At 40.7% G+C, this 15165-nt stretch overlaps 1 protein-coding gene across 1 annotated transcript; it reads right to left on the reverse strand.

Annotated features, from left to right (window-relative positions):
• Window positions 1-615: 615 nt before the first annotated feature.
• SCO1 (synthesis of cytochrome C oxidase 1) lies at window positions 616-15117 on the reverse strand. The gene is made up of 6 exons (XM_065897822.1): window positions 14833-15117; window positions 13690-13780; window positions 10462-10659; window positions 9626-9718; window positions 5766-5881; window positions 616-750 (listed from the first exon to the last, which is right to left on the reverse strand). The coding sequence occupies exons 1-6, from the start codon at window positions 15115-15117 to the stop codon at window positions 616-618; spliced, it is 918 nt and encodes a 305-aa protein (XP_065753894.1).
• Window positions 15118-15165: the final 48 nt, after the last annotated feature.

Genomic DNA, 15165 nt, shown 5'->3' on the forward strand with positions numbered 1-15165 from the left:
CCTAGGGAATCTGATCTAATGGTTCGCCCCAAACAACAGCTTTTCTCTACATTAGTAAAATCAGCACCTGCTGACAGGGGAACACAATGCAAACCTGACAGTGATCTTCATTAACAAGCAAGACTACACTAATGCTTTCAAGCATAAAGATTAACTGTGAATGTCAGAGAGCCTAATTTGATTGTTATCAGCCACCAAGAACTCAAAGAGGAAAGCAAGGTCACTATGGAAGTTACACTCTTCCTGGAAATTCACTACAACCTGCCAGAGCAAGAGTCCAAGACACTGGAGGGACAGCCATGCTGATCAGAGGGCTCTGCTCACGTGGAGACCCCACGGCTGCGTCTTTTCCAGCTGTGTCCTTCCCTGAGGTCCATTCCGCTGGCTTCATGGCAACTTGGTCCTCTGGTCTCAAGGCGACCATTTGGGAGACTTCTGGTTAAGAATCCATCCTTGCTGAACCCAAGAGTAGCATGCCCTGCCCAAAATTTAGGTGTTCTCCTGGTATGAAGGCCATTCTGTAGGTTGCATGTATATACATATAAGTATCAGCCCCTACGGGAGACAAAGCTTCCTTCCTCTTTAGCAGAATAGCGCACGGCCGCGCTGCTTTGGCTAGCTCTTTTTCCTGTGTTCCCTCATGTGCGCAGCAATCAAACCAGCTATTTCTGCATTCTTCTTGTTCTGGCCAAAATAATCTAGAAACTCACCATCTGGTCCAATCAAGTACATTATGATTGTATGATCCACCTGCAGAGAAAGCGGGGGGGGGGGGGGAAGGAGAGGATGACAAAAAGTTCACCAAAATAAGCTGCTTATTTTACTGAATAAATGCTACAGGATAAGAGACTTCACATTACTAGTTAAGCAACCTTTGTAGCATCTATTATTTATGGAACAGGCCTAAGTCTATTATACTAAATACACAGCAACGAATTATCTAAAATCTTTCCAGAAATTTGCCGACTATTGCCTGACACATCAGCTAGAACTTGGAATTCTTTTGGTTCAATCCTTAACACACTCATCCACACAATTTCTGAGAAAAGAATGCACTTTTAAGAAATGGCCACTGCCAGCCTTCATTAAACAGCCAATGCTTGGGGAACAGCAAAGCCTGCTTGGGAAGAGCCTACATTTATGAGTAAAATATTTCATCTGATCCCTTAACCATATTATAAAGAGACACCACACGGGATTAAAAGTGTTGGTGAAAAATACTTTCTTTATTAAGTTCTAGGGTATATTCTTTTATGTTTTAGGAAGAACTGGTGATCATTCAACAGGCTAAATTCTGCTTACCATGTTATATTACAAACAAAAACAGAAAAGTAACCACTAAATATATAATATATAAATTCTAATACAGTATTTAGTCCTCATATTAGCGATTCAAATGGAAACATGACAACGAGTGTTGTCCTCCCCTAAGGACAATCCTACTACGCTGAACAGTCCTACCTGAAGCACATCACCCAGAAGTTCCTCAGCAGCCGTAAGTGCTACACCCCCAAGGAGTTACCTTAAATCCATTATCCACTTTCATGGCAAAGTTCTTAAAGTGTTCCTAGCTCCACCTAAAGTTTAGACTAGCCATCAATTTTTTTTAGTTATATGCTTCCACAAATCCAATTTTAAATGAGTTGAAGACATGGCACTTAGAATCCTTGGAATTTATTCCAGGCTTGATTGCTGTTTGGCAAGACAAAAAGACAGACAGGAATGCGATCATACATACCAAGCTGGAGACACCCCAAATATACCCAGACACACGATGTGTCTGTTAGGTTACCGTACTTTTATACACACACATCCATAGAGAGTAAGTGGAAAGAGCCACTTGCTTATTCACATAAGGAAAGAATGTAGACCCAGAGGGCTCAGACAGCTGGTGATCTTGAGGGGGCTGGGAGTAATTCACTGCGGGAGGACAGGGAACCCGCGTTTCTCCAATTTTCTGACAGTCAGAACCAGGTCTCCAGGTGTCTCTTAAAGCCCTACTCCACAGCTTACACCTCTCTTTCTCATTTCTTCCTCTTTCTATTCTCTCTCCCCCTTAAAAGACCAGAATTTCAGCATGCGTTGGGCTTATTTTATGAGTCTTCTTCACATAAATTACTTTCTAATACATAATAAAAAAATTGTTCTACTCAAACTGTCAAACTTGTCAGTGGTCAGGTCTCAGTGTTCACTTGGGTTGTGGGCACAGCAAATCATATGTAAATAAGAAAGGAAGAATACACAGTAAATGTATACAATGAAGTCTTCCACTCCTTCCAGACTCCCAGAGTCCCTCAGTTCTCCTCAGAGGGCACCACTACCACCAGTTCCTGCTGTTACTCTTCGAGAGAAACCCTCTGCGTCTATTAGTGTGTCAATAACCATCTATTTCTTTTTAGACATAATTAACCACACACTATACCTGTTTTCTCACTTAGCAATATACTGGACGTTGTTCTGTATCAGTACATATATAGTAGCCTTTTAAAGAATGGTTGCTTGGTTTCCAGTCTTTTTTACAAACAAGGCTATAGGTTATCTCTGTAGGACAAATTCCAGAAAATGGGGTCTCTAACCTAAAAAGTATTCCACTTTAAATGCTGATGATACTGACAAACAGCCTTCTTATGAGGGCGTATCAGTTTAATTCCCATCAACAATGCATGGAAGTGCCAGCTGGTCCAATTTTACTCCAACACTGCAGCATTTTCCCTTTTCCTAAATTAGATTTTGACAGTATCTTTGGCCTTTCTGATCTAACAGGTGAAAAATGGCATCACATTATACAATTCACATTTCTTTTATTGTGAATAAAACTGAACATCTTTTCTTAGGTGTGAAAGCTATTTGTATTCTTTTGCGAAAGTATTTCCTAATTAATATTTAGAAAATAATGTAATACTATACATATAACGCAATGATGTGCACATTTAGCTTTCAGTGGAATTCTAAATGCTTGTAACCTGCGTTACATATACTATGGGTCAGAGGATGCCACCCGTATTCAAAGCCAGAAGCTCACCTCTGTTGCTATCAAGATTAAGAAAACTTCATTCCTTTATATCTCAACCTTTAAGGTACTCCCTCATTCCCTTCATGTCCTTAAATCTTAAGAGAAGTTTCCCATACCATGTTGCGGATTAAAATCTGTAACCTCAAAGGACAGAAGTCATAGTAATGAAAAACCCAAGAAACTGGAGAGTGTCTCCCCCTACTGGTTGATTTGGCAAATGTACAGCAGTGAACTCACTGATTCTTATCAAACGTCACATTCTTATGGCAGTAGACCAGTATTTACTTGTCAAAATGGGGTCTGGGATGGGTTCTAGAGGATCCAAGAATCTCCGTAAGACGTACATATTTACATCTTGATTTTTAAGACTAAAAAACTTAATATCCATATTCTGGATTATCTGCATGGCTACCTTAGAGTGCAAATCCCAGTGCCCAAACCTTATTTGATTTATGTTTATGAGTTCACTGGCACCTCGCCGTATACTGCTGGTTACAGTCAGACAAGAAAAAGATGCATTCTTACTAAGTCAAGACCAACCAGTCCCGGTAGGCTACACAATGAAAGGTTTCAAAGTAATTTAAATAAAAAACCACGAGGGGCAGCTGACTATAGAGGTGGGTGTCTCAAATCACATTCCTGTGGTGAGCAGCGCTTCAGTTTCAGCCAAGTATCTCTTACTACTTTAACTGGATGTTTTACTTGTTTTTTTTTTTTTTTTTTTTTGGCGGTACGCGGGCCTCTCACTGTTGCGGCCTCTCCCGTTGTGGAGCACAGGCTCCGGACGCGCAGGCTCAGCGGCCATGGCTCACGGGCCCAGCCGCTCCGTGGCACGTGGGATCTTCCTGGACCGGGGCACGAACCCGTGTCCCCTGCATCGGCAGGCGGACTCTCAACCACTGCGCCACCAGGGAAGCCCATGTTTTACTTGTTTATAAGTTGTTTGCTCTAATTTGTAAAATTAATTTTAACTCTAGAATTATGAGCTATAAGCAACAAGACTAAAGGGTGTTACCTAGTTTACAACTGTACATATGTAAACAGTTTAATAAAACTATTCGGCACTGGAAGTCAGACTGACTAGCTCAGCTGCTCCCACTGTCATCACAAGTTAAACCTCAAAACCAGTCAATACAACTCTTTCATAGGAAGAGTAACGAATTCTGAAAAGCTCTTGTTTCTCCACAGCTTCCTTTCTGCTCTCCTCTCATTCTTCTCATGCTGCTGGTGTGACAAGAGGAAACCACAATAGGGTCCCTCTACTTTCCTTAAACTTAGGGTGTAAGAAGAAAATGCTAATTTTTCTAGTCTTTTTCTCCCATGAACCCAAGTTTCCCTAAGTCTATGAGGCACCAGAACTAGAAAATGTGTGGGCTTAAGGCAAAGGGACCAGAAACGTGCTTTTAATTTAGGCCAAAGGCTACAGTGCTGGGACTTCCCTGGGGGTGCAGTGGTTGGGACTCTGTGCTCCCAGTGCATGGGGCCTGGGTTCGATCCCTGGTCAGGGAACTAGACCCCACATGCGTGCTGCAACTAAAAGTTCGCATGCCACAACTAAGAAGCCCGCCTGCCACAACTAAGACCCAGCACAACCAAATAAATAAATAAATAAAATATTAAAAAAAAAAAAAAGCTACAGGGGCACATGTGCTCCAGGTTCAAAAGTGGTGAGGAAATCACAGTGGGCCATAGAGACAAAGCACCACAGTGGGATGTCCCCTCTGCATGTCACTCTTGGGAGCTGGCCATGGCATTGCGGGAAGAGCAACGACTCAGGATCCTGACCATCTTTCTTCCTACAAAACCAGCTCTGCGGCTGGAAAGGCTCTTATGATTAATCACTTTGTCTAACCAATACTATAGAGAAACTAGAGCATGACAACTGAGGAAAAAACCTGAAATGATACTAAAATACAATGTCAACTCTTCATGTGATAGGGAAAAACGTCCACACTGAGAAGGAAACTGGATGCGTACGGGTGGCGCTTATGCTTCACTGTGAAACCACTGACTAGAACAGAACAAGGTGACCCAGGACTCCTGGGCAGTGCTGATGAACGTGAAGACGGCTCTTTAATATAAGAGCTATAGAAGAACAACCTGATAGAATTTGTTCTTCATCGTTAAAAAAACTTTTATTTTTTAATTAATTAAAAAATTTTAAATTAATTAATCCTAATTATGTAGAGCATAATAGCTGCAAATGCAACTAAACACAAAATTACGCAAACGCATAGTTGGTATGAAAAGAAATCTTATGGGAAGTCTAGTTGCCTATGGCTTTCTTTTCTCCTGCTTTTCAGAATTCTTACTCACTCAACCCAAAAACACAGTTCCCTACGGCCTAACACTACTTCTCAAAAGGAGTATATTTCTTATACGTCTTCATTGAGGGCAGAGAGAAACAATACGATGTTTAGCAACTAAAATGAGCTTTGCCCCAAACGATTATATTATATTATATTGAATCTAAGATATCCCTGATTTTATATTGTGCTATAATTTTATGTGCCACTAGAAAAGCAGGCAATTAAACTCTAAGAACAATGAATAGAAATTAAACAATCATCCTTCAAAAAATACATATACTTCTTCTATCCTTTCAAACATCCCTAATTATTAAGGAATTTGCTATGATCTCAGATTATCTTTCGTTTTAATTTCATTTTTAAAGCCAGTCATCACGGAAAGCTATGTGAATGTCTGGGACCTGGGAGCCTGTCAAGGTGTTGAAAGCTGTGCATTTGCTTACTATGTAGTCCTCATCTTCATCCTTGGGGCCAGGGCTGTAATACACTCTGAATGCTCTGGCCACTCGATCGATCTCTTCTTTTGTGCCAGTTAAGCCAATCAGTTTGGGAGAAAATTCTAAATAGAAAATGAGAAAGACAGTGAAAAAGAAGCAAGCAAAACAACCATCCCTACACTTCAAAAAACAGTATCCGTTATACAGCAGCCCTACTGCCACTTTCTTCCTGTGAGTCCCTAAACATTTCTTCATGTTTCAAAGAAAAACAAATTCGCATAGAACAAATGAAAATTCTCCCCTGTAATATATGTTACATTCACCAAGATAGATCACACTGGAATTAAACTAGAAATCAATGGCAGAAAGATATCTGGAACATCCCCAAACTCACGGAAATTAAACACACTTCTAAATAACACATGAGCCAAAGAAGAAATCTCAAAGAGAAATTTTAAAAATATCTTGAATAAAATAAAAATGGAAACACAACTTATTGAATCCATATAGTAGAAAAGAAGATCTAAAATCAATAATATAAGTTTCCACCTTAGGATCTAGAAAAAGAGCAAATTAAATCCAGAGTATGCAGAAGAAGAGAATTAGAGCAGAAATCAATGAAACTTAAAACAGGCTATTAATAGAGAAGAGCAATGAAACCAAAAGTTGATTTTTGGTAATATGTAAGTCAAATCCTTTCATGACTAGTAAAGAGCTGGAGGGAATATATTCTAATTATTTAAATCACAATTTTTGTTAATTTAGTGGTTCTTAAATATTTAGGTGTAGTTCTGAGATATGCTGAAGTTTAAAGATACTATTATGAATTAAGCACGACAGTTTTCCATTGTATCATATGAGAAAGAAGTTTGCTTGACAATTAGTTCATACCAGGTCAAAATACCTGTATCTCATTTTCTAACATAAAACCTCACAGCATGCACCTGCTATTAAGTTTTTGGAATTCACGTAAGTAAGCTGGGGAAGTCACTTAAAAGACCTGGCTTCATCAGACTACTGAGCCGAGTCCAACGTTTAACAGCAGTAGCTTCTTCCAAAGGGAGAGGTAGCCTATTTTTATTCTTTGGACTAACTCATTCTAAATTGTAAAAATGCTCAGGTGCTGAAAAAGCAAGGTGGCTTGTTCTTCTTCCCTACGCTCTGACTAAATGAAGAGAAGGTGAGTGAGGCCTGAATTAGTTGCACATCCAAACCTTTTCAAAAAATTGTTGAAATTGCAGTTAATTTTCTAAATACCAACTTAAATATTTAAAAATCCCCCCCAAATGCAACTAGAAATGATCGCATCATCAATCACTGTATGTACCTGCTGATGAAGAATATTACTGTAAGGTTTTGGTATTTCCATTAAGTACGGCAACTCAAATGTCTATTCATTTGGGGATTCTCTAAGGTTTGGTTAATATGTGATAATAAACAATTGCCAGTATGACACACATTTAAATTGGAGATCATTTATCACCCAATGAGTTACACCTGCTTTAGAAAATAACGATGCTATTGCTCAAGTTTCTGACGTACCTGTAAACTGTGGACATAAATTCTGCTTATATATAATAAAAACTCTAAAACTTCAACGAGAAAACAAACCTTTGTAACCTTGGGTTAGGCAAAGATCTCTCACATAGGAAACCAAAAAAATTATCTATAAAAGAACAAGCTAATAAACTGAACTTCATCAAAATGGAAACTGCTCTTCAAAAGCCATGGCTGACATGACAAGCCAGACTGGGAGGAAATATTTGCAAATCGTACACCTGATAAAAGACTTGTGTCAGGACTATAAATAATAAATAAATAAGTAAAAATAAACAGCCCCATAAAAATGAGTAAAAGATGTGGAGACGCTTTACCAAAGAAGACGTACAGATGGCAAATAACGGCATGAAAAGATGCTTAACGTTAAAAGTTATTAAGGGAAACGCATTAATAAAACCACAATGAGATACCACTAAGCACCTACTGAAGTGGCTAAAATTAAAAAGACTGGCCCTACTAAGTGTGCAAGGATGTGGAGGAGCTGGAGCTCTCACACTGCCAGCGCGAGTGTAAAAACGTACTGCCATTTCGGAAAAAAGTGGCAGTTTCTTAAAAAGTTAAACATTCACCTATCATATGATCCAGCCACTCCACTCGCAGGTATTTACTCAAGAGAAATGAAAGCGTGTGTCCACACAAAGACGTACGTGTACATATGAGTGTTCAGCAGCTTTATCTGTAATAGCCAAAGACGGGAAATAACTCCAATGTCCATCGATGGGATACTACTCAGCAACAAAAATGAACTGTTGACACACGCTACAACATGGATGAATCTCAACATAATTACACTGAAGGAAGTCATTAAAAAGAAAGCAGATACTGTATAATTCCATTTACATAAACTTCTAAAAATGCAAACTAATCTATATTGATGGAAAGCAGATCAGTGGTTGCCTGGAGACACGAGGTGGGTGCAGAGGAGGGACATGAAGGAGGAATTAGCAAGGGACATGGAAGCTGCTGGGGGTGATAGATATGTTCACTCTGACTGTGGTGATGGTTTCCCAGGTGCACACATGTGTCAAAAGGTAACACACTGTGCACTTGAAGTGTGTACTCTTTTTATATGTCAACTATCTCTCAATACATGAGTTAAATAATAAAATATACAGCTGGTCTTACATAAGACACATTTTAAAATAACTCAAAGTTTTAGTGGATATGCATTAGAAGGTATCACACAATAAAAATAAATAGAAAACTATTCATTAGTCCTTCTGACCAGTAGCTTAAATCAATTCCACCATACTTAAAATGGAAATTCCTGATTTTTAAGCACGCATGTTCCACACACTAGTACAACAACAAAACCCGTCTGATCAGATTTTTATTCTCATCACTTTTTTCAGCTTAAGAAACTTGAATTCAGAGAAATTACCCAAGCTCACAAGAACCCAAATATTCACCCTTAATTCTAGCATAATTTATAGTCTTTAAAAGTACCTTCTAGGGCTTTCCTGGTGGCACAGTGGTTGAGAATCTGCCTGCTAATGCAGGGGACACGGGTTCGAGCCCCAGTCTGGGAGGATCCCACATGCCGTGGGGCAACTAGGCCCGTGAGCCACAATTACTGAGCCTGCGCGTCTGGAGCCTGTGCTCCGCAACAAGAGAGGCCACGATAGTGAGGCCCGCGCACCGCGATGAAGAGTGGTCCCCGCTCGCCACAACTAGAGAAAGCCCTCGCACAGAAACGAGGAGCCAACACAGCCATAAATAAATAAATAAATAAATAAATAAAATTTGAAAAAAAAAAAGAAAAAAGGCAAAATTCCTTAAAAAAAAAGTACCTTCTAATAGTTTTTAAGTGCATGTTGAGATGTCTGAATTGAAATTCTTCCTTAAAATGGTTATAAATATGTTTATCATTAATATTTTAGATTTATAAAATTTATACTATGAATTCAAAATGTGCTTATATTTCATAATTTTTCTTTAATCTCCCAATGAACATATTCCCAGAATGTCTGTCTGTCCTAATTTTACAAAGGGAAGAGTAAGGTAATCAGAAGCAATGTGTCCCCTCAATTCAAGGGTCTCTCTACTTTGTTGATATATGAAGGCCAAGTTCAATCTTTCCTCTGTGACAAAATAAAGAGCCCTGCACCAGGAACTGAGAGGCCTCTTCCTTATTTATTTACTTACCGGCCTCAGTCACAATTCTGAGACTCTTTTCATCCACCTGTAAAACTGGTGACAGTACCATATATCCCCTGTATCTTACAAAGCATTCCGAAGTCCAAATAAGCTGATCTTTCAAAAACTGTAAGAGCTAAACATATGTAAACTATTATGAATAAACACACCTTTTACATAATTTGCGATGGCTTCTTTTGTGTCCCTCTCCGGGTCAATAGTGATGAAAAGTGGAGTTAAATCTGGCAGAGTTGGAATACTATCTGAAAGAAAGTTCTCATTAATCAGTATTCACATTTTAAGGGAAAAGAAAAACAGCAATTACAGCAGCGTGTAGGGAGTGCTACAGCAAGGTGTTAAGGCAACACAGAGGGACATCTAACACGGATGGGGAAGGGGATGGGACAGCCTCCAGGAAAGGCAGATATATATATATCTGTGGTGCAATCAGATAGATAGCCTATCAAATATCTGCACCCCTGCACACATGCTGTTACTCAGAATCACATCACGTGGATATCCTGTCTCCTAATCCAATGCAATGTTTGTAGGATTCCCCCGCCCCACCCACCATTTCTCAAGGGCAAAGAAACTATTGATAAGGACTGAATATCCTGGAACAATTCATTTTAAGAAGGATATACATCACAGACCATACCACAGATTTCCTAGTCTAACCATCAGTCACCAGGGAAAAAGCAATGGCAGTGTCAGTGATGAAAGGCTACAAAAAGAAAGGGACACAAAGCAGAGTTAAGGGAGACCCAGACCACACCAACATTTTTAAGCAACCTAACATTTAGCATCAAAACAAGCTTCCTTTGGTAAAGAATAAGGTCATGGGAATCACAGCCACTAACAAGCCTAACACTGAGATTTTATGTTCTCACAAACTGAATAATTACAACCCTCCACCTAACAGTAATATAAGAATGTGAAAAGCATAGTAACATTAGGGACATCAAGTAAACACATACTTTTTTATAGCAAGAGATGGCTTTCTTACCTATTTCATCCACAACTTGAATCATTTTTTCTAGTTCTTCTGGACAGATATCAGGGCAATGAGTGAAACCAAAATAAATCAATACCCATTGACCCAGGTAGTCCTTATCAGTTTTGGGCTCGCCAGTATGAGTTGTGAGGGAAAATGGACCCCCAAGTAAAGGCTTTCCGATGCTTCGCTGCCGTTCCTTCTCCAGCTCTTAAACACACACGAACACACACCGAAAGGGAAAAAAAAAGTCAATCTAACCACAGGTACTCAAATGCCTGATCTATGGTTCATTCTATACTACTGACTGAGGGCACAAAATGTGGAAGAAATAGCCTCAGTTCTCAAGAAGCTTGAAAAATCTTTTAAGAGAAATAAGCGTAAAACAATAAAATAAAATCAAACGCTATTGTATATAGTAAGGACTACAAGAAAAGAAAGTGGTAAAACTATTTTCTTCCTCCTCCAGAACAATTCAGTCCTTAGCCATCAGGTGTGGCCACGATGGGGGTGAGGGCAGAGCAGAGCAGAATGTCTGAGCCCAAGTGGGTGAGGTGGGTGGCCTGGCAGTGGGTGTCTGAGCCTGGGTGTGCTGAGGAGGGCAGCTGTGTGAGGAGAGGACAGCAGCGATGGGAGCTCAGTTACACACAGGGGCTTGACCAAATAAGTAAATACATTAAAGAGGTATGGATGAAAAAGGAGTTAGATCGATGGAAGGAGAGAAAACTAGAATGAACGCTGAAGTATTGGAAAGAAATGGGAGGTACAATACAAACTTATAGTTTCAATATATATAGATACAGAAATAAGTATAGATGTAAATAAGCACATCTCTCTCATAGCTCTGTCCACTGAAAGGACCCAGGGGCGGATACACCCCAATAGCAATGAGCTCATATCCTGACTTCTAATATCCTCCTCCACTAAAAGGAAATGAGGCTTTTTAGAGAAACGGCTGATACCAGGACTGGGGCAGAGAAAGTACACGAACCTAGAACACCTTTTTGTGTCACAATTAAGAAAGAACCCAAAGCACATAGGAGGCATGTCAAAAGGAAACAGAAGCCTGTGTCGAAGGGGCTCCCACTGACCAATCTGGGACGATGTGAGCGTCAAACCAAAGAGAATGATGGATTACAACTCACTGGCTTGCTAGGAAATCATGAATCACACTGATATAAATAAATGAATTGAGAGTTTGATGGGGAACAGAATATTTACATGTATAAATACATAATATTTACATGTGTAAATGTACATCACAAAATACACATTAATTACATTTCCAGTAGAGAAGCCTGACAGACACCACCTTAAACAAGTGATCAAACTGAACTTAAATCAGTAATGGGACAAACTGAAATCATGACACCTGACTAAATGCAATGAGAACACAGCGTCCTGAATCCAACCATGAGAAAACATCAGACAAACCCAAACGAAGGGACAGTCTACAAAATAACTGGCCTGTAATCTTCCAAGCCGTCAAGGTCATGAGAGTCCGGTAAAGGCTGAAAAACTGTTACAAACTGAAGGAGACCAAAGAAAAAACTAGGTATGAGGTGTGGCTCTGAACTGGATCTTTCTGCTATAAAAGGAGGGCATCAGTTGGGACTTCCCTGGCAGTCCAGTGGTTAAGACTCTGTGCTTGTACTGTGGGGGGCATGGGTTCAATCCCTGGTTGGGGAACTAAGATCCCGCATGGCACAAGGCACAGCCAAAAAAATTAAAAATAAGTAAAATAAAATAAAATAAAGGAGGGCATCAGTTGCACAGCTTGAATGAGGTCTGAAGATTGAACGGTGTTAACACATTGATGTTAATTTTCTGATTTTGATGGCTGCATTGTGGTTATGTTGGAGAATGTCCTTGTTTGTAGAAAATACACAATAAAGTATTGGGAGATGGTGAAGCATCATGTCAGCGAATACTCTCAAACAACTTAGGCACACTTTTTTTTTTTCCAAAGAAGATGTTGGGGGTAGGAGTTTATTAATTAATTATTCTGCTGTGCTGGGTCTTTGTTTCTGTGTGAGGCCTTTCTCTAGTTGTAGCAAGCGGGCGCCACTCTTCATCGCGGTGCGCGGGCCTCTCACTATCGTGGCCTCTCTTGTTGCGGAGCACAGGCTCCAGATGCGCAGGCTCAGTAGTTGTGGCTCACGGGCCTAGTTGTGCCGCGACATGTTAGATCTTCCCAGATCAGGGCTCGAACCCGTGTCCCCTGCATTAGCAGGCAGATTCTCAACCACTGAGCCACCAGGGAAGCCCCAAGGCACACTTTTAATACTGTTTCATAATACAAGTTTTTATAAAACAAAATTATTAACTGAAGGTGAAATTCCAAACTAAAGTCATAAGAAGCTTGGCTTTTTCTACAACCGTCTCTACCATTACTTTCCTAGTTTGTCAGGTTTGTTTCATTTTGAAACTGAAGGAACTTAACTGCTTATTAAAATATGAAAATCATATCAATAAAACACTGCTTGCTACACAAAAGAAATATAACTGTATATCAATATGGATCTTATATGCCTAAAGTTCTAAAGCCTATGAATTTTCACTCCCAGCTGTAAATATTATCCTTTGTATAATGTCATCAAGAGACTCTCTAAAGAATCAAAACAGAGTTAAGTGATACTTTAAAAGTTTACTGGAAACTTCTAAAACAAATCTTAAAAGTCCTGAAATATTCCCTAAAATATAAAGTTCTTGTAAACAGTTTCTAAACACTCTTGAGTGTTAGTCCAGAGCCGTTCCTTGCCGTGAAATTCCCCCTGGCCTGGCAGAACCTCATCTAGTGAATCCTTCACTTCTGTGTCTGTTTCACTGTCATGGGCGCCTCAGTGGCTGGACTGCACCTTAGTCATCTTTGCACCCTGGACTTCTTACTATCTACATCCACATCTGTCCACAGTAAGTCTTTTCACACGGTTCGACAGTGGTGCCCTGAACACATAAGACAGTGGAAAAACAGGTGAAATCCAAATAGAGTTTGTAGGTTAGGGAACAGTACTGGATGAACTTTCATTTCTCACTTTTGATAAATTAGCCATAGTTATACAAGATATTAACATTAGGGGAAGAAAGGTGAAAGGTACATGGAAACTGTCATTTTTACAACTCTTCTGTAAACCTAAAATTATTTCTAGATAAAAAGCTTAAAAACAACAATGACAAAAAGATGACAGTCCACAGCCAGGAAGGATTTTATTCAGCGCTGACCAGATGATATCTACTTACTCTCTGTCTTTTCTTTCTTGAAGTACTTCATCCCAGCCAGTAAAACTCCTCCAATAGCAAATGTGATGGCTAAGGACTTCCAAGAAACAGGCTACTGGGGCAGAGATTTCAAAAATAAAAATACGAAAAAGATGAAAACATTTAATCACACTAAATTTATTACAGTATTTTTGAAGATACCTACACAAAGGCCTCGATCTTGTTAAACGGACAGCATGTTTCACGTTACTTTGGGATGAGAAAATACTGAAAGTTTCTGGGGATGCAGTTGCATCTGGGCTCCTAACACAATTACAAAGGCACTTCTTTCCAAGGGAAGGTTCCCTAAGTCGATTTCTTTTCATGTGGAAAAAAAGACCCAAGGCTCAAGCACCATGATTGTTACCACGTGTGACCCAGATCCCAACTGCTGATTTAAAAACCTGCTTGTGCTTTGAGAATACATAGAAATAAACCAAATAAATTTAGGAGGTTAACCTAACTCTGGCTTCCAAAAGTAACAAAGGCAAAGTAGAAGACAGCTAAAAGTGGAACGTCTTGCAAACGGCATCATTATTTCTTTGTACTTTCTCCAAGTCCCAAGATAAAATAACTCATTAACCTTCCCCCAGCTCCGAAGACCACTTCTCTTGCCTATCACTAGAGCCTAATGGCTCTCAAGTTCTTTTGGGGTCAGAACTAGAACCCGGGAGAAACCAAAGAAAAAAGGCATGTCCAGCACGCCACTACGACCCACATGTGCTCAATTTCAGCATATACACACCAGACCTCCGAAGGGAGAGCCAAGTGATAAATAATAAAAATGCTCTGACGCGCTTCAATCATGGGAAACTTAAGGTTGAGACCCAGCCCCCACGCTTAGAACACCTGAAACTTATTTTCTTGGAGCAAAAGCTAACTAAAATCCAAGCCCGGGTATCTAACCACGTGGAGAGGGTGTCGGTTCTGAGGTTCTCTTTACCGCTGAGGGTCCGGGCAAACAGGAGGAAAATGAGGGATGAGATTCTGTGACCCAGGGAGGTCAACCGGCGGAGTGGAGGACAACTTGAGGCCGAGCGGTTTCTGAGGTTATGACCAAGTGGCATGGGAAGGGCGCGGAGGGTTGACTGGCGAGCAAAGGCAGGGCTCCAGGTGTGCACTCACCCGGGGCTGCGAGGGGCGCGTGGGGTCTCCGCCGCCCTTCGGCTCCGGTCCTGACGACCCGGGCGGGGGCTGCCTCGCCGTGCTGAGGAGCCGGCACCGCAGGCAGCTGCCAACGAGCCCCGAGGCCTGCCACGCCTCCTCTGGCGGCGGGCGGAACCGCCCCAGCATGACCTTCGCGGTCCCCTCCCCGGGGCCCCAAACCCCGAGGCCGCGAGGCAAGAGAAACCAAAGTTTGCTACTCGGAAGCCGCATTATCCGGCCTGACGCGCGCAACAACCCCGCCATGAGCTCGAGAGACCGCGCCTCCTTTGCCCCGCCCCTCGACTTCCGGCA

This window comes from Phocoena phocoena, chromosome 19 (genome assembly GCF_963924675.1).
Source record: "Phocoena phocoena chromosome 19, mPhoPho1.1, whole genome shotgun sequence".
Lineage (NCBI taxonomy): Eukaryota > Metazoa > Chordata > Mammalia > Artiodactyla > Phocoenidae > Phocoena > Phocoena phocoena.